General features: G+C 39.3%; 1 protein-coding gene across 13 annotated transcripts in view; it reads left to right on the plus strand.

Annotated features, from left to right (window-relative positions):
• Positions 1-19,011, plus strand: part of Cep112 (centrosomal protein 112) — a 375,808-nt gene that overhangs the window by 205,101 nt on the left and 151,696 nt on the right. For all 13 annotated transcript variants that reach the window (XM_027425839.2, XM_035447391.1, XM_035447385.1 and 10 more), the window contains one exon: positions 15,363-15,593. In XM_027425839.2, the coding sequence (XP_027281640.1) occupies positions 15,363-15,593 (231 nt within the window). The remainder of the gene's footprint in view (positions 1-15,362; positions 15,594-19,011) is intronic.

Genomic DNA, 19,011 nt, shown 5'->3' on the forward strand with positions numbered 1-19,011 from the left:
TCTTTTTCCTTTTTGAGATGTTTTCCATTATCTTTTTGGGTCTTTTGAGAAATATTCTTAATCATGTTATAGCCTAATTTGTAAGCCTTGCCAAGTCAGTGTCCTTTGGGTGATGTTTAAGAAATCTTTCTATACATTAAAGTCATTGACCCATCCTCTTTTTCATATTTGGTCTCTAATCTCATTACTTTTTAAAATAACAGCTTGAGATATAGCTGCCAACAATTTACTGCTTACGGGCTTACAGCATGCAACTTTGTTATATAGTATACAGTATAGTGTACAGTAGTTCAGCCTTATGCATAGATGACAGAAAGGACTTTGCATAGATAAGAAGGAGGAGGACTCAAGGACTTAAGCCCTATGTTCAGCATGTATTCTTTCTATACATATGTATCTAAGATAAAGTTTAATGCAGAAAGTAGACACAATAAGAGATTAGCAACAACAATTACTTAGAGGGTACAGCACCTATAATATACTGTAATTTAAAAGTTATTTATGGAATTTTCCAGTTCATATTTTGAGGTCATGGTTGACCATGGAACTGTGGAAAGCAAAATTGAAGCTAATGAGAAACCACTGATCTGACAGAGATGGTCAGTTCTCACCAGTCAGTTTTAGAAGTTTATCATCGCCTCACAAAATGACCATGTGCATTAACAGTTACCCCTAGTTTCCACTGCTAGACCCAGGCAGCTTTCTTCTGTGTTAGAGGTATTTCATGTGTGTTGTGTAAGTAGAATCTTATGGTATGTAATGATGGCTTCTTTCACCTAGTATGTTTTCAGAGTTCATTATGCTACAGCAGGCTTAGTTTCCAGTTCCTCTTCATGGCTGGGTAATACTCCATTAGGTGGATCTGCTGTATTCGTCAACTCAGTTAACAGACATTTTAGTTATATTTAATTTTTGACCACTAAGAATAATGCTATGAGCATTCATGCACAAGTGTTGTATAGTCCTATCTTTTATTTCCTTTTAATACAAACTTGGGAATGGGGAGACTTTTATTGGCATATACTTGGTTTCATGAAGACATTTTCATAAAAGTGTACAATATATTTGGAGAATATTCTCCCCAAACCCTCATAATCACCTCTTCCACTCATCCATCATCCATCAGTTGCCTTCATTCCCTTGGACAGTCCTGATTCTACTTTCATGTCATATATAAACACAATTTTGTGCATTTGTGTAAAACCTAGGATCCATAAATGAGAGAACACATGGAATGCTTATCTAAGACTGACCTACTTCATTTAACATGATGATATCCAGTTGCATCCATTTCCTTGCCACTGACACCTATTTTCTGAGTAAATTACCACTTTGTAGATATACTACATTGTATTTATCAATTCCTCTGTTGATCAGTGCCTAGGTAGATTCTATCACTTTGCTTTTATGAATAACTCTGCAATAAATGTCAATGTGCAAATATCTATGCAATGTGCTGGCTTGGACTGCTTTGGAGAAAACCCAGTCATTAGATACATACACTTTAGTGTTCTGAGAACCTCCTATTGACTTCCATAGTGCTGGACCAATCTACATTCCTACCAGCAAGTGGATAAGAATTCCCTTTTGTCAGCATGTATTGGTGAGATGGACTCTCAGTGTGATATTGATTTACATTCCTCTGATGTCTGGTGAGACTGGGCAGTTTTCATCTGCTTATTGGCTAACTTTGCTTCATCTTTTGAGAACTTCCCACTTTATTAGCCCATTTATTGATTTGGGTTGTTCGATTCCTTGTTATTTAGTTTTCTGAGTTCTTTTGTATTAATCTTTTAGATATTAATCCTCTGTCAGATGTGTGGTTAGGAAAGATTTGAGATAATCAATTTTTGTCCCTTATAATATATGGATCTGATTTTATTTTTTCTATGTTGATAGTTTTTTCCTCAGCACATTCTTAGAGTAGCTCTACACACACACACACACACACACACACACACACACACACACACACACACTACTACTACTGTGCTAGTTCCTACCCAGTGTCAGAGATTTATAGGCTCTCAGTTCTGCTCCATCAGTCAGTCTTTCCTACTCTAATAATCCTATACTCTGTTGGTTACAACATGGTTAAGTCTGGGTGTCTAATAGGTATCTTTAGAGCCTTAATTGTATTTCGTTTTCTTGTTTGGGAGGCAGTATAGGTGCTGGAGATGCAACTTTAAACCTTGCAAATGTTGGCAAGTGGCTGTGGCCACTAAGCTGGTTCCAGGTTTTGAAGGCCGGGTCTTGCTACATAACTCAGATTGGTCAGGCTCTCCTCCTACCTCAGCAGGCTGGCTCATTGCCTCCAGAGACCCCTGTTTCCCCAGTTCTCAGATTACAGATACAAGTTACTATGCTCTCCCTTTTATGTGCACTCTAGGGATAAGAACTTAGGTTTCATGCTTGCTCAGTAAGCCCTTTACCAACTGCTATCTATTCAGCCCTCCATCCAGGGTTAATAATGTTATACCACTGAATTCAGTTTGCTAATAGTCATTGATGGGAGATAACGGCCTGCACAATGGTGGGTGGGGGTGCTCTAGTTTGCATCTTTTTAAACTAAGGTTAGCTACTTTTATAAATTCAGTTCCTGAAAGATGAATGTTTTACTATTCTCTGAAAGGTTGCAGTATGAGAGACAGAGTTACTTTTATTTAATTTAATATCTAGTGGAACTGTCCAGTAGAGCCATTTGGACTTGAGATTAGAAATATTTTGATTACCATTTCTATTTTCTTAATGATTATAGGGTGATTCACATCTTCTGGATTTTTTTGATCAGTTTTGGTTAATTTTTATAGCTCAAGCATTGTTTTCTTTTAGTTTAAGTTTTATGCCATTGACAGTTCTAAATTTTTAAGTATCAAACTGTCTTTACATTCTCTAAACTGAATTACTGCATATTTTATTTTTATACAGTGGTAGGATTCAGTTACCTGTAATGTATTTTAAGGCTTTTTTATTCCTGTACTTATAAGTGAGTTTGCTTGGTAACTCTATTTCTCTTAATGTTCCTATCATCTTTTACTAATATTGTGCTGACATTTAAATCAGTTTGTGAATAATTTTGTTTGTCTTTGTTTCCTGAGTTTATAACTGGTAGATTTATATGTTCTTTCAAAAGAGAAATAGTAGATGGAGTTTCTGTGCCACCTAGTCCCAAATAAATACACAGAGGCTTATATTAATTATAAACTGTTTGGCCAAGGGCTCAAGCTTCTTATTTGGCTAGCTCTCTCTTATTTATTAACCCATTTCTATTAATTTATCTATCTCCACTTTGTCTTGGCTTACCAGTGATGTCCAGCCCTCCTGCTCCATTGGCAGCTATATGGCATATCTCTCTGGCAGCTCCTCTCTCCCTTTTTTTCTTCCCAGAATTCTCCTAGTCTAGTAGCCCTGCCTATGCTTCCTGCCTTTCTACTGGCCAATAAATGTTTTATTCATAAACCAATAAGAGAAACATACATACAGAAGGGCATCCTCCATCAAGAAATTTTAGAACTCACTTATGAAATTATAAGAGCTCAGTGTTTTCTTTGTGGAAAATTTTGTGGGTGTTATTTCATATTTTATTAAATTAAATTTGCTTAGCTTTCAGTTTCTAATTTTGTTATTTTGTATGTTCCAAGAAATGTATTCATTTCATCTCAGTTCGCCATTTATTGGCACAGTGTTTATTACCTTTCAGCTCTGATGGCTCTATATCATGTCCTTCTTAATTGTAATTTCAGGTATTAGTATCTGTTTTTATGGGTGAATTTGTCATGGCTTTATTTTTATCTCTAACATTGCTTGTTTGTGCCTTACTTTTGTTTCATTTATTAATATTACCTGAACTTGATCTCCTTAACTAATTTATTAATCAATTGGCCTATATTATTTTATTAATAATTGGCATTTTAAATAACACACATAAGTTTCATTTCCCTAATTGGAGTTTCATCTTCCAAGATTTAATAGGGAACACTAATTATCAGTCATTTCTAAACAACTTACTTAAACGTTACAGATTTATTTGGGTTAGGAAATAAGTAACATCAATCAGAATTGGAAAACTACAAAAATAGATATAGTAAAATACTTTCCACTCACCCCTGACCTGCTGCCACCCACCCCTTTCATTCCTATCTAAAGCAGTGCCAATGTGAGAAGGACCAGTGTCCTTCCACAGATCAGCTCTAGCTACTCTGCATTCCCTTTTAATTTTATCTTGAACCCTGAGCTAAAGTGAGTGCTTTTAACTCTAAAGTGTCTGGGCAACTATATTCTTTCGGCTCTTATTATTTGGTCACTTGTCAGTTAATTGAGTTGCAATGTTTTAGAGAATAGCCCTCTGACGCCACTGATTTTTTGAAGGTCAATACTTTAATTTTATAAATACATCTAAGCACATTAACGAGATGAACTTTCCTGTGAGGGGGCTGGGTGTGACCTTTCTCCCCTTAGTTCCATTCCTTTTGTTCTGTCCTCTGCTTTGCACTTTTCTCCCATTCTGTGGATTATCTTGTCATGCTTTTAACATATCTTTCATGGGGTAGCCGTTTAAATTTTTGAACTATTACCTCTTGTATTAGTGTTTTCATTTCATGGATTATGCTGATGTATCTAATAACAAGTAGTCAAGGCCTGATATATTTCCTCCTATTTTTTCTTCTCTAAGTTTTTATGTTTTTATTTTATGTGTTTCTTTTTGAAGCACTGAAGACCAAGTCCAGGGCTTTGTGGTGATGAGCAGTGATCGATGATCTATACCCCAGCCCTTCTGCTCTGAGGGTTTGTGTTTACCTTTATGTCCACAGTCCATTTATATCTAATTAACTTTTATGAAAGAAGTGATGGTTGTATCTTGGATGATTTTTTATGTATATTTAATTTATTATATTTAATTTTTATTATATTTTATTATATTTAATTGTCCCAGGACCATAAGTTTTAAGTTTTCATTGTCTAGCCTTTCAGGCTTTTAAAGACCTGCTGGCAGTTTGCGTGAGTCTTTGTGGGCTCTGTGCTCTTCATCAGTCTGTATACGTGGTCCTCGCAGGTTCTGCGCTGTCTCTGCAGCTACTTCCGATGTGGCTTTCTAGGAAGTCCTGGAATCAGGCAGTGTGAGCCTTCCATTTCATTCTCTCCTTCAAGACTGAGATGGGAATGATGTCTTTCAGATTGCTAGCAGTCTGTTCTTAAAGTCAAGAATATTTTAAAGGATCCAGTGAAAACTAATCTAGAATGAGGATCAGAATGGACTCTTAAAGATATCAATGTATTATGTATAGAATAAAATTAAAATTTAGGAAAATGTGTTAGTGGTTTTTTAAGTGCTTGTCCATACTACTGTTTCCTTCTTCATTCCTCCAATCCCTCCTTCTCCCCCTTCACTTTTTTTAAAAACTTTTCATTAAGTCTAGTTAAGACAAACAAAATGTTGTTGAAGGATATGTATGGATACTAACATGATACCATACTGAAGTAAATTGACACACATAGATGCCCTTTTTGTGGCAAGAAAACTAAACTCCCATTGCCTATTATCCCGTAGCAGTCAGATCTTCCTGCTGTGCTTATATAACTAAGGTTGTTGAGTCTACACTTCTACAGCTTTGTACTTTGACCTTCCTGTCTCCATTTTCTTTTCCCACCACCCCTACCAACATCCCTGGTGATCACTGTTTTGTTCCATGTATTGAAGTCATTTTTATTTTTACATCTCATGTATGAGTGAGACTGTGCAGTGTGTTCTGCTGTGTGCAACTAGTCATTTAGTGCCCTACCTCTTCTGGAAAATGTGCTAGGACAATGCAGTCAAATCTTCCTTCGATTCCTCCCTGCAAAGCAGATACTCTGCACCCTCCTTCTCAACTAAAAATTCCCTGTTACCACCATTCCTCTTCCTCAAACCCTAATTAGCGTATATTAGGTTCTCTCATTTTCCCTTCCATAGCTATAACTATCTCATTCAGTAGTCGCCATTTTTTTGGTTCCCTTCTACATTTAACTGTTTGCTTCAACTGTCTTGATTCATCATGCTGTTTGCCTATAGGCATTGTCTTGGTGACTGTCCTCAGCTGCTTAGCATGTATTTTGTTTTAGACTTATTCTGATGCTTTCAGAGCACAGGGAGACTAACTTGTCCATGGTGTTTTTTTCATGGTTTCTCTGTATTTCCATTGTAAGTTTATGTTAACTTAAGAAATACTTGAAGACATTTACCTGAGAAAACTTTTCATCAGAGGGGAATTGGTATTTGTTTCAGCTGAGAATAGAAAGCACTTGCTCTGGAATCACTACCAATTCCAGATTCTCTGGCACACCCCAGGACAGCTGTGTTCTGCAGCTTCGGTCCTGTTCTGGAGCCACATTTTGACATGAGCCGGCTCCATCCATGGTGCCTTACCCTGGGTGTTCTCCTTGCTCATTTCCCTGCTTTCAGCACACGACATTCAACCTGGGCGGATTTGTGTTGTTTTTCTTTTTCCTTTGCATGTTTCAATTTTTTCTATGAACAAAAGAACATCAAAAATCTCATTCAAGATTTATTTGTTCCACGTCTTGAGGGACTCTCGGAATACCTCAGTTATGAAACTGACTGAAATCAGGATGTTTAGTTATTAAATCAGCATGCATTTAGTTATTAAACTCTTATAGTTTTGCTACTAAATTATACCAACCCATTCTACTTTTAACTCAGTGGGCCTTTCTGTCTCTCTTGAGGATATTTAATCAATCTTATAGTGTTCTAGATTCTTTAATGTCTACACTATTTTTTCCCTATTTCCTCATTTCTCTTTAATTTGGTGCCTCTTTTCTTCCATGCTTCTCAATCTTTGTATTCCTGAAATCCCTGTCTCTGTCTATCTCATAAGAGCCAGCTGAGGCTCTTGGTTTTATTTAGTTTTGCAGCACCTTTCCTAGCTACAAGTTACTGCTTCCTCATCTGAACTGCCATGGTACTTCCTCATCTTCTATGGTGTGTGTGGAATTCAGGTTTTCATCTCAAAATTCCTTAGGGAATTTTTTTTCTTGACGTCTCCTCTCATGATTGCTTTTCACATGCGACATATATTAAAATAGTAAAATACACATGATTTTAGGGCGTAACATTGAAAGGTTTGAGCTTCTTGCGATTGTTCGTGAACTTTCATAAAATATGGCAGAGATTGCAAATTTAGCTTCATGTATTCAGATGTCACTGATGTGCCTTTATACCAGGAGGTCTGAAAAATAATTTTCAACCTGGAAAATAATCCAACTGGTTAACAGCATGCTCTCAATGTTTTACATTATATTTTATGAAGTATATTTATAAAATTTATTTGTAGCTAGTTTGATGGTGATCCTGGCAATTCACGATCATCTGTAGAGTGTTTGAACCTTGTCTTTCTGTTGCCAGAACTTGTGAGATTCCAAGTGGCTTTGAGATCATTGGCTTTCTAAGGAAACTAGTGATGTTTTTAATATTGATTGAAAGTCAATTTGAAAACAGTTGTTCTTGTGGGGTGTTTATTTTTTTCTTTCATTTTTTATTTAAATTAGAAACAAGATTGTTTTACATGTCAATCCCAGTTCCCTCTCCCTCCCCTACTCCCCTGCCCCCCTAACACCATACCTATCCCATACCCTTTCTGCTCCCCAGGGAGAGTGAGGCCTTCCATAGGGTATCTTCAGAGTCTGTCATATCCCTTGGGATAGGGCCTAGGCCCTCCCCCTTGTGTCTAGGCTAAGGGAGTATCCCTGTATGTGGAATAGCATCCCAAAGTCCATTCTTATGCTAAGGATAAGTACTGATCTACTACAAGAGGCCCCACACTGACAGCCTCCTCACTGACACCCACATTCATAGGGTTTGGATCAGTCAGATCTTCTGAGCAAATTGGGAGCATGGGAGGAGGGGAGAGGGAGCTAGGAGAATGAAAAGGGGAGAAGGGGAGGGGTGAGGACGACATGAGGGAGCAGGAAGGTTGTGTTGGGGGAAGAATAGAGGAGAGCAAGGTAAGAGATACCATAATAGAGGGAGCCATTATAGGTTTAAAGAGAGATCAGGCACTAGGGAAATGTCCAGAGATCTACAAGGGTGACACCAACTAATAACCCAAGCAACAGTGGAGAGGCTACCTTAAACACACTCCCCTGATAATGAGATTGATGACTAACTTATATGTCATCCTAGAGCCTTCACCTAGCAGCTGATGGAAGCAGAAGCAGACAGCCACAGCTAAATACTGAACTGAACTGGTATACAGTTACAGAGAGGGAGAAGTGATGAGCAAAGGGGTCAAGACCAGGCTGGTGAAACCCACAGAAACAGCTGACCTGAATAAGGGGGAGCTCATGGTCCCCCAACAGATAGCTGGGAAACCAGCATAGGACTGTGGTGTGTTTCTTATAGACACAGCCTTTAATAACCTGAGAATTTTTTTAGATGATTTGTTTTGTCTGTATATATGTGTGTGTATGTGTATCTCATTTGGGCCTGGTATCTGCAGAAGCCAAAGAATGGTGTCTGATCCCCTAGTACTGGAGTGCAGAAGGTTGTGAACCACCGTGTGGATGATGAGGACCAAAACTGTATCCTATTCCAGTGCTGTTGACCACTGAGCCATCTATCCATCCTCTGCCTGTGAAATTTTTGTGCCTTTACATCAGTCACACAGATGAAGTTTTATAACTTATCATTTGCAATAGTAAGGCAATACAAAAGCACCCATTTCCAAACACTGACATTGGTGCTGGAATCAGTCTAGTTATCAACACATGATATGACATAAGCGAAGCCCTCACCCTTAAGTTCTCTCTTACCATTTCATTTCTTCTACAACTGGTTGATGAATTTTCAGGACAGATTTTTTTTTTTGAAAATCACCATTAAACTTAAGCCAGTGTGTGTGTGCCCCTATTGCCAGCAATTAAATACTCCTTTTTCTAATTCAACCTCACATACCAAGTCAGCCAATAGATTATACATGATGCAGTGCAACACCAGGAGGGTGTGGAGTGACTTGTGCACACGCTTACTGTGGGTCATACCGGGAGTGGATTAGATATTTCTCTAGAGCAATTTGATGGAGGGGCACATTATTGTATCTGTTATGAAAATAATTTTGGCAATAGAGCCTAAATCAAAATATCTTTGTAGTTTGTTCACAAATTTATCATGTGATTATCAATAATTGTCAATAAGACAAATTGGTGAGTTGATTCTCATGGCAACAGAAGGGAGAGACAGTTGCCAAAAGGGCTCACATCAGCTTCCTGCTGTATTTTTCCATGCACCCATGGCTTTTATGTTAGGACTACCTTTATTCCAGTTGGGAGCTTCTTGGAGTTTGTTTTGTTGCTTTAAAGGCCCTACTTGACCTGGAGCTCTAGAGCCATGCTTCCTGAGGGTTCCATGGTGTTGACTGAGCAGGACAGCCAGTTCTGCTCTGTCACCAGGAGATCAGGGAACTTTTTAAAGTCTTTTGTCTCTAGAAACATGTCTAGTGTTTGTTTGCCTGTCCAATCTTAGTGTTCTCATCTATTCTCAATTTAATTAAGTGACTGTTATTTTAATTATTAAGATTGGAGGAATCATAAAACAGGGAACAAAACCAAGAGACTATTTTGAAAGACAATTGATCTGTTACTATCTGTTGATATGCTAATGTATACATCCCTATGAAAGGGGAAAGCAAATAGGCTTTAAAACATTCCATAAGGTTTTTCAGAAGAAAAAAGACTTTCTGGTACACATTTATGAGAACTGGATTTTGAAGGTGAAGTCCTCCTATACATTCTTCTGAGGTGATTTTAAGTTGACATTTTTAGAGACAGGATTTAAAAAGGGGGGCACTAACACCTCAGCCTTCTATAATCATCAAACACTTTCAAACATAATAGTTTGAGTAAGGAGCAGAGTCAGTAGGCCAGCTACAGATGACATTCCTCAGTAAAAATAAGGGAATAGCAGTATATTAGTATCTATCCATGAATTATTGCAAAGATTAAATCAATCTGTGTAAGATGTGCAAACTAAATACTCAGACTCCAACAGTTACCATTTAGCACATAGAAATAGTAAAGTTTTAAATAAAACAATGAATACAGTATTTTTGTTGATGATGAGGTATGATTATTATTTTGATTATTATCAATGTTTATTTTTAAACATATTTTCATTCTTTGAGAATTATACACATGTGCGCGCACACACACACACACACACACACACACACACACACACACAAAATGTATTTTGATCATATCCATCCCCTCTAAATCCTCCTAGATCTTTTTTCTGCAACCCGTTCCCAACTTTATGTCCTCATTTTCTTTTCTTTTCTTTTTTTTTTTTCTTTTTTTTTTTTTTTTTTTTTGTTTTTTGAGACAGGGTTTCTCTGTGGCTTTGGAGGCTGTTCTGGAACTAGCTCTTGTAGACCAGGCTGGTCTTGAACTCACAGAGATCTGCCTGCCTCGCCTCCTGAGTGCTGGGATTAAAGGCATGCGCCACCACCGCCCGGCCCTCATTTTCTTTTTAATAATAAATTGATCTCAGTCAGTACTGCACTTAATGCACTTATGTGTAGGACCATCCACTAGAACACAGGCCACCTTCCAAGAGCCACACCCATGAAGAAAACTCAACCTCTCTACCCAGCAGACTTCAGCTACCAAAAGCAGCTCAGCTTCCAGACTGGAATTTTGGTTGCCTGGATCTTGTGCAGACCTTGTTCAAGCAAGCTCAGCTGCTGTGAGTGCGGAGCACCATTGCCCTGTCAGGTCATGACAACACTGTCATAGCAGTCCTTTCCAGTCTCTGGCTTTTACAACCTTTCCCATTACCCTCTCTCATTTAACTTCTTCTTTTATTATTTTTATCTTAGGGTCTGTGTGTCTGATGCATATATGTGTGTACAGGCCAGAGGACAGTTTTGGTGTTTATTCTCTCCTTCTGCCTGTTCATGGGTTCCAGGGATTAAACGCAGAACATCAAGCCTGTGCAGCAAGCATTTTACCCACGAAGCCATCTTGCTAACTCTAGCTTTGCATGTTTTCTTAACATAGTAATAATACCTCATATTGCTGTCACTTTTGGATTTTCTGGTTTCCAGGTAGGGGAATACTGGTTTTTTAAAAGTTCATTTAAACTACGTCATACATGGTGTATGATGGTGTATCTTACCATAGTGTTTTGAGAGCTGTTGTATTCATAGCTAATAGTAGAAATTAAACAATTTCTTTTCTTTTTTACATTTCTATATTATATAATAAACTTTTCTCTTGTTTTATTTTCAAAAGTATGCATATATAATGTGCTTTGATCATATTCTCCTTTCTCATTTTAAAATTTATTTGGAACTACAAAAGTCAGGGTAGCCAAAGCAACCCTAGGCAAAAATAAATAAAGCTGGAAGTGTCACTGTGCTTGATTTCAAGGTGCATTACAGAGCTAGAATAACAAAAACAGCATGGGGCCAGCACAGAAACAGACATGTAGATCAGTGGGATAGAAAATGCAGATATAAGTGCAGACAGCTACAGGACACAGGAGGTTTTCCTAAGTTTGAACTAAGTATTCATCTGGCGCCATGGCAGAGTAGGTTCCCTAGTCAATGTACTGGTTGGTAGAGCATGATACTCTTAATCTCAGGGTCATGGGTTTGGGTCCCATGTTAGGCGTCACAATGTAAATGGAGTTCTTAATTGCTCTAAATAATAAAAACCTGGCGTCAGATATAGAGGAAAATGCTGAGAGATCAGAGAAAAGAAGGAGCAAACCACAACCACAACTTACCTCCTTAGCATCTCAGCAGATATGAGAGAGTTGTTTCTCCCTGCTTATATCCTGTTTTTGCCCAGCTAGCTCACTTTCTGTCTGTCTGTACAGACCTCCAGACCTCTATGGTTAGCTAGTGGAAACCTCCATTCTCTGACCTTCAGACAGGCTTTATTTGCACAAGCAAGATATCACCACAGTCAGCTTGCACTTTGCAAAACATTAAAAATGCTGTAAACTTTTTAAAAAGAACTTTTTTGTTGTATCCATGAGCTGTTGTATTAATTATGATAGACACAAAATACTGAATGAAAATAGAAACCTATAGCAAAAAAGCTAAAGGAAGCTCTCACTTTGAAGGTATTTTTGAACTGGATAAATTTTTGTTGGGGTATTTGTTTTGTCTTGTTTCCTACTTTCATGAGGCACAGGGACTATTCATGAAAGGCTGGGCCTCTTTGGGGTAAGGGGTTGATGGGGGAAGTCCTTCTGTGTATATGTTTGTCTTATTGGTTTATAAATAAAGCACTGTTGGCCTATAGGGAAACAAGATAGGTGGGGCTAGGAGTCAAGGAGGATTCTGGGAAATGTAGCAAAAAGGGTAGTCCACATGTGATCCCGGGAAGAGAGGATGCATGCTGCTGGAGTCCTCAAAAAGATAAGTCTTTATAAAATATATAGATTAATGGTTATGGTTGATACTTAAGACAGAGCTAGCAAATAAGAAATCTTAGTCATTAGCCAGCAGCATTGTAACTAATATTAATCTCTATCTGTTATTTGAGGACTCTAAGGTGGCAGTGGAACTCAGGTGGCTGGTGGAAAGAGTTATCATTACAGGGGGTCTCTTAGGCCATCAACATGGATAAAGCTGGAATACTAAGGGGGCATGTCCATGGTGTATGGTTTAGCTGGACATCATCTAGCCAGAAACAGAAAAACTCCATCTTATGCCAGGAAGTGCTGGTTCATATCTGAATACATACTCTGGGGAGGCAGAGGCAGGAAGACTAGGAGTTCAAGAACAGCCTTGGCTACACAGTGAGCAAAACATATAGAGCCTGGGTGGACCTGACAATGTGTCAAAAGCAGAAGAAAACAACACAGGAGAGACTGCTGCATAAGGAATATGAAAGATATTAGGAGAAATGAAAGAACAGGAGAAATTGAAGTTGTGTAGGTAGTGTTGTGAAAAGGAAGCTGCTCTATGTTCTCTTTGGCATGGAATCGGAGAGAAGAGCTGAGTTCATTGAAAAGCTTGCAGTACTTGTCAAAGATTCAACAAAGACTTAGAATGTAACAAGCCTGAACAAAGTAACAAGGCATGTGGACTCTTAGGGAAAATAAAGAACCCCAGGAACACTGGAGAAAGAGAGCAGGCCTGGAACACAAGCAGAGAACCAAAGGGTTAACAACTGACACTTCAACCCCACCCAGAAAGAGGCTCTCAGACCAGTACATGCTGCAAGGGTTGGTGGTGAATCCCTCTAAAAGAACTTGAAACATGTGGTGGGGGCAGCAAAGTGGTATTCACTGTGAGAGAGAGGTGTGAGGGGCCCCGGGTGGGAAATGCAGCCCACGCCCTAAGGGGGCTGGAGGACAGGAGAGGTCATGGAGGAAAAGAATGGAATATTTAGACTAAAAACAAGATGGAGAAAAAGTGAAGTGTACAAAAGTAGTACATATAGCACAAAAAAGCTTCTTTTAAGTTGAATATTTAAGTAGATGGGATGGAAACTAATTGGACAAATGCTATATTAAAAGGAAAATATATTTGAAAAGAAAATTGAAAGTTGGTATGCTGTTTATAACATATACATCTAAAAATTGAAGATTCAGAAAGTGTTTAAATAAAATATACCAAACAACTCCCTCATCTAAAGAGCTGCTGTTCATGTCATTAACCCTAGGCAAAAGTGACTTTATGGCAGAACTCCTGCTGGAGGTGAAGAAGGCAATTATTTAATAATAGCAGCATATGAGAATCATTATTTGATAACAAAAAGCCTGTGAACAAGGTATGCCCCTTATAATCTCAAATATGTAAATGGAAACTTAACAAAGAGGAACAGACAAATCTTTCAGCACAGTGAGAGGTTTTAATGTGCATCATTAGCTGATAGACTTAAGCAACATAAATATTTGATCCAACGGACATTTATAGAATGTGGCACTTGACATATGTAGAAAGTTTAGTCCAGTATCTTAGTCATCTTTCATGAAGCTTTTAAAAATGTGACAATATAACTTGACATCAAACAATCTCATTTTTTAGAAGTAGAAGGTATAGTACATTCCATACTCCTGACACCAATGTGGTCAGTACCTTTATGAAACAGAGAAACATAGTGGAATGGTTATCCAGAGAGAAGAGCCCTGGCAAAGTGGAGAGAGGCTGGACTGCTGTGTCTATATACCAAAAAATACCCACTGTGGACAGCAGATATCAGCATCTCAGAGAGATGAATGGAAGGAGCTTTTCAGAGCCCCCGAAGCAACCAATTCAGACGGCACTTGCTTTGGAGGTTTCTACCCTCCAGAACTGTGAAAGAATATATTTCTCCTATATTTTAAAGATTTATTTATTTTATGTGTAAGATGTTTTGCCTGCATGTATGTGTGTACACTGTATGCAGGCCTGCTGCCCACAGAGGATGATACTGGATCTCCCTTCTGACTAGAGTCATGACTAGTTGTAAGCTGTTTTTGCTGGGAACTAAATCTGGGTGTTCTGCAAGAGCAGTACAGTGCTCTTAACTGCTGAGGCTTCTCTGCAGCTCCACAATAGTGTTCTTTTAAACCACCCAGTTTGTGGTACTTTGTTAGAGCAGCCTTAGGAAACATATTCCATGAATTTTAGAGCTAAGAAGAGTATGTTTGAATGATTCACAAGTCAAAGGAAAGAATAAAATTCAATGTGTATTGAACTAAGTAATAAAAGCCTCATATACCTAAAATAAACAGATGGAACACAACTTCAGATTTATAAATCAGAAAAGAAAGGATAAAAAATGAGTTAGATATCTAAAATAATAAATTGAAAGAAGGAATACAAAAGAAACTAAGAAAATAGAAGCAAGGCCATAACAAAATCAAAGCCAAAACCAACAATATAAAAACAAGAACACAAGGACATTAAATGAATTCCAAGAACTTGATGTTGAATATTTTAAACAGTTTCAGAAGAATAGTCATAATATTCCACCAACATTGGTATTATAAACAAGTAAAAGTAGGCAATGTGATGGTGTTTAAAGAAACTGTAAGAAAATGTTCTTTCTCCACATGGCGTTTACCTCTGAGGTGAGGGGGAACCACATAGGATTGAAGGACACAAAGAACAAAAAAGATCCTAGTTGGGTCCCAGCACTCGGGAGGGGAGGCAGAGGCAGGCAGATCTCTGTGAGCCAGCCTGCTCTAGAGAGCTAGTTCCAGGACAGCCAGGACTGTTACAGAGAAACCCTGTCTCAGGGTGGAAAAAAAAATGATCCTTTGGTGGGGACATGAAGAACAAATCAACTTTTAAGTGTTGATTGGCCTTGTGTAGTTGTTCCTTTGTGACTACTCTAGTTTGTATCTTCTGTCTGTCTGTTTCTCCTAGGTTATTGCTGACATGGAGACCCAAGTTCATAAGCTGAGGGGAGAACTAATTAATGTGAACTCTCAGCGGAAACAGCAGCTGGTAGAACTAGGTCTTCTTCGAGAAGAAGAAAAGCAGAGGGCTGCAAGGGACCACGAGACCGCTGTCAACAAGTTGAAGGCTGAATCAGAAAGGGTGAAAATGGAGCTGAAAAGGACACATGCCGCTGAGACTGAGATGACCCTGGAGAAGGTGAGGAGCTGTCCCGAAGGCCTTTGGTTAGACTGTAGACATGCAGATTTACAGCCAGTTCTCCCTGCTCTGGTGCTCAATCTCTGAAAGGTGGTAGACATGGATCTACTCTTCAGATTTGCACGAGCAGCTTGAATATCTCCCTCTGTCCTGTGCACTGCTAAAATGCTCTAAGCAACTACCTACCTCTCCCCTTGACTCTGTGGAAGGGGTCCCCTTCATAGTAATTAAATACAGTGATAGAGAAGTGTTACCATTGTGACATACCATGTGGTAAAGAAATATTTGGGCCGTGGCTCTGAATTTTCTTAGGTTTAGAATGAGTTATACAGTTTCCCTAGGTGGTTGTCTAATAGTTGTTTCTAGTCTTTATAATTTTAATAACACTAACAAAAATGATGATGTATTCTCCTAGGCTAAAATTTTAGCAGAATTAAATTCATTTAAATATTATATTACTTAAATTTCAATATAATATTTACACATTTGACTTGGATTACATTCAAGTTACAATCTAGAATATTCCTTTTTAAAAACTTGAATATTTAGTCAGGTGCTGAAAGAGATTTGCCGTTCATCATACCAGCTTTAAATCGTTCTTTGAGCTCTTTAATTAATGCCAGTCTGGATCTTTGGAATAGAGTAATTTAAGAATTATCTAATTTTGTTTGACTTCTACTTCTCTTTTCCTTTTCCTTTTCCTTTTCCTTTTCAAGCAATGTTGAGCCCTGAAAAAGTACATGCAGTCACTCTAGGCATTATCACACAGATTCTACAGTATGAGCCTAGGATGTGGCCTTAGTGCGGCAATTCACACTGAAGTCAGATTTTTAACATACTTTGCCCTTGGCGAGGTAGCTTTATACTCACCATTAAGTAGTAAGGATACTCTGAAGATCTGAAAGTGTGCCTGGCCTCTTAGAAAACCAGCGCAGGCATTAATGTGACTGCAAATAATGACCAAGGAGAATCCAGAGAGGACTCCTCAGGGCCCTAGCCCAGGTCCTTAGGTTGTCATAGTGTGACAAATGACTCAGACTATGAGTAGAAGAGACAGCCATGCTTAAACAGGGCAGTGGTTCTGCCTTGACCCTGTAAAGCGAGATCTCTCCATGAAGAAAATAGACTAGCTGGAAGGCACAAGAGGAAGGAGAAACCAGCCATGAAGGACTGTGATATTTAAAACAGACCAGTCTTGGGTCTGGGCAGTATAGCAACAGCTGTGATTTTCTTTTAAAAATTCACAGGAGTGTGTTTGAAAGATACAGCTGACAGGATTTACTGTTAGTTTATATGTGGGGGATGAGAGAGTGAAAGACAGCAAGCCTGGGAGCAGTCATGGTGATGCCAGTAGACAGATGGAGTTACTCTTTGCTGCAAAGAAGACTATAAGAGCAAGAGGCTAGGCCATGCAGGGTACGTTCAGGCTGAGGTGCCTTGTAAACATATAAGTGTGATGTTGTTGAGCCTGCCATCAAAATAGTACAAAATAGCAATGCTCTAATGCTGGCACAAGCAGGGCCTTGAGAATTAGGAAGCACCCTCACTCAGATACCAGACTGCTGATGCAGCAGACTGTAGAGAGAGAGGATGCTGGAGGGTGACTTAGAGCAAGAGAAAAGGGTGATGGATGCTACCCTCAGAAAGATAATTTTAGAAGATAATGAAATATGCAACACAAGACAAAAACACATGTAGATGTATGAATATAACTACTGTAAGGGAAAATTAGAGGAAATTATTTTCTATTGAGGTCGAGGAAAATTAATAAGAATCAATACTATTTAAATTAGATGCAAAGTGACCTGAGGACTTTTTGACTAGTAGATATGGAGCATGGCATTCCAGATCACAAGAAAAACAAATAAAAGAGAAAACAAAACCAGGTACATGATGCACCGGATGACCCCAGGAAAAGTGGGTGATAAGGCTGGACTATAGCTCAGGGAACTTGGGGTCTCCACAGCTTTGCATAAGTGATGAGAAGCCACTGAAGATGCTGGGGAATTAAGTGTGAGTATCTGGGGATCGTGAGCAGAATCATCTGTCAGCATCCTTTTGATGGCAAAGCTGTAGAGGGTTGGTGGGAACTGGTCTAGTCCAGGAGACAGACTCTTGAGGACTTGGGAGAGATGTGTATGAGGTAGCGAAGCATGGCAGTGACAACAAAGCTTGAGAGTCATTGCAGAGAGGGCACTGGTGAGTTGTAAAAGGCAAACTTGCCCATATTCATTTGCAAATATGGAAAGTCTCAGGGCTGGGGAGGAAGCATGTGAGGTCAGTTAGCAATGCACTGGGTTGAGAGTGCTGCCTGGACATGTTCACTGCTGTGGAAAGGATGTTTCTGGGTTCCAGAGGAGAAGGTGGGCAGGTGTAGAAGTTGTGGCTTTGGGAGTGAGACTGCTGATGAGAAGAGGGTGAGGAACATGGAAAAGGGAGAGGCAGACAGACAGACAATGAGGTAGGGGCCACAGACATTTCAGAGGTTGGGAGATAGCTGTCCCAGAAGGGCCATTGAGGGAGGAGAACCATGTACAGAATCTATTTTCATCAAACACAGAAAGAGTCTTTGGAAAGCGGATTGTCAGGAAAGTTACAGAAAGTCAAGAAGGACGAGGGTTGAGGAGAGGTCACTGGATTGGAAGCTGAGAAGTCACTGCTGATCTTGGACAGCATACTGACAATGATAGGGTAGACATTAACTCCATTGTCAAAGTTGAGTGAGGCCATGCAGACTGGGAAACCGACATTAAAGCCAGCAGGAGTCAAAGCAGACTCTTTTTACACTGAACACATCTCAAGCATTTTGAAGCAGGAGAGGAGGGACTGTTAGAGGTAGTCTACTCTGGATACTGGCAGAAGATGACGGATGGCTTGCTGCTGACAGCAGAGGGTGCACCCCACCTCAGCCCTTGGCTCCAAGAGTGCAGAAACATGGGATATCAGTCTCTTCCTGGGATATGCCACTCGCTTCTGCTTCCAGGTCCTGACACCTACCACCTGCTGCTCATAAGGTTCTACAGTGTTCTAATAGCTAGCTGCTACGATAAATCTTTCTGCCAAATGCCGCCTGAGCCCCACCGCCATGTGTGAGCTTTACGCCAGCCGCCTGCCCGAGTTAGGCCAAATGAATACACAGAAACTTGTATTAGGTACAATGCTGCTTGGCCAATGACTAGGATTCTCATCTGTTAGCTCAGTCTCAATTATCATACATCTATATATTTTATAAGACTTATCTTATCGGACGCCTTATTGGCATCCCTCCTTGCCGGATGGTGGCTCACATCCTGCAGCTGGAGGAGGCAAACGGGAAAAAAGGGACCCTTCCTGTTTCTCCTTCGCTTAAATATGAGTCTCCTTGCTATGTCACTTCCTTCCTGGATCAGCACTCTCTACTACATTTCCCAGAATCCTC

The sequence above is a fragment of the Cricetulus griseus genome, chromosome 7 (assembly GCF_003668045.3).
Source record: "Cricetulus griseus strain 17A/GY chromosome 7, alternate assembly CriGri-PICRH-1.0, whole genome shotgun sequence".
Taxonomy (NCBI): domain Eukaryota; kingdom Metazoa; phylum Chordata; class Mammalia; order Rodentia; family Cricetidae; genus Cricetulus; species Cricetulus griseus.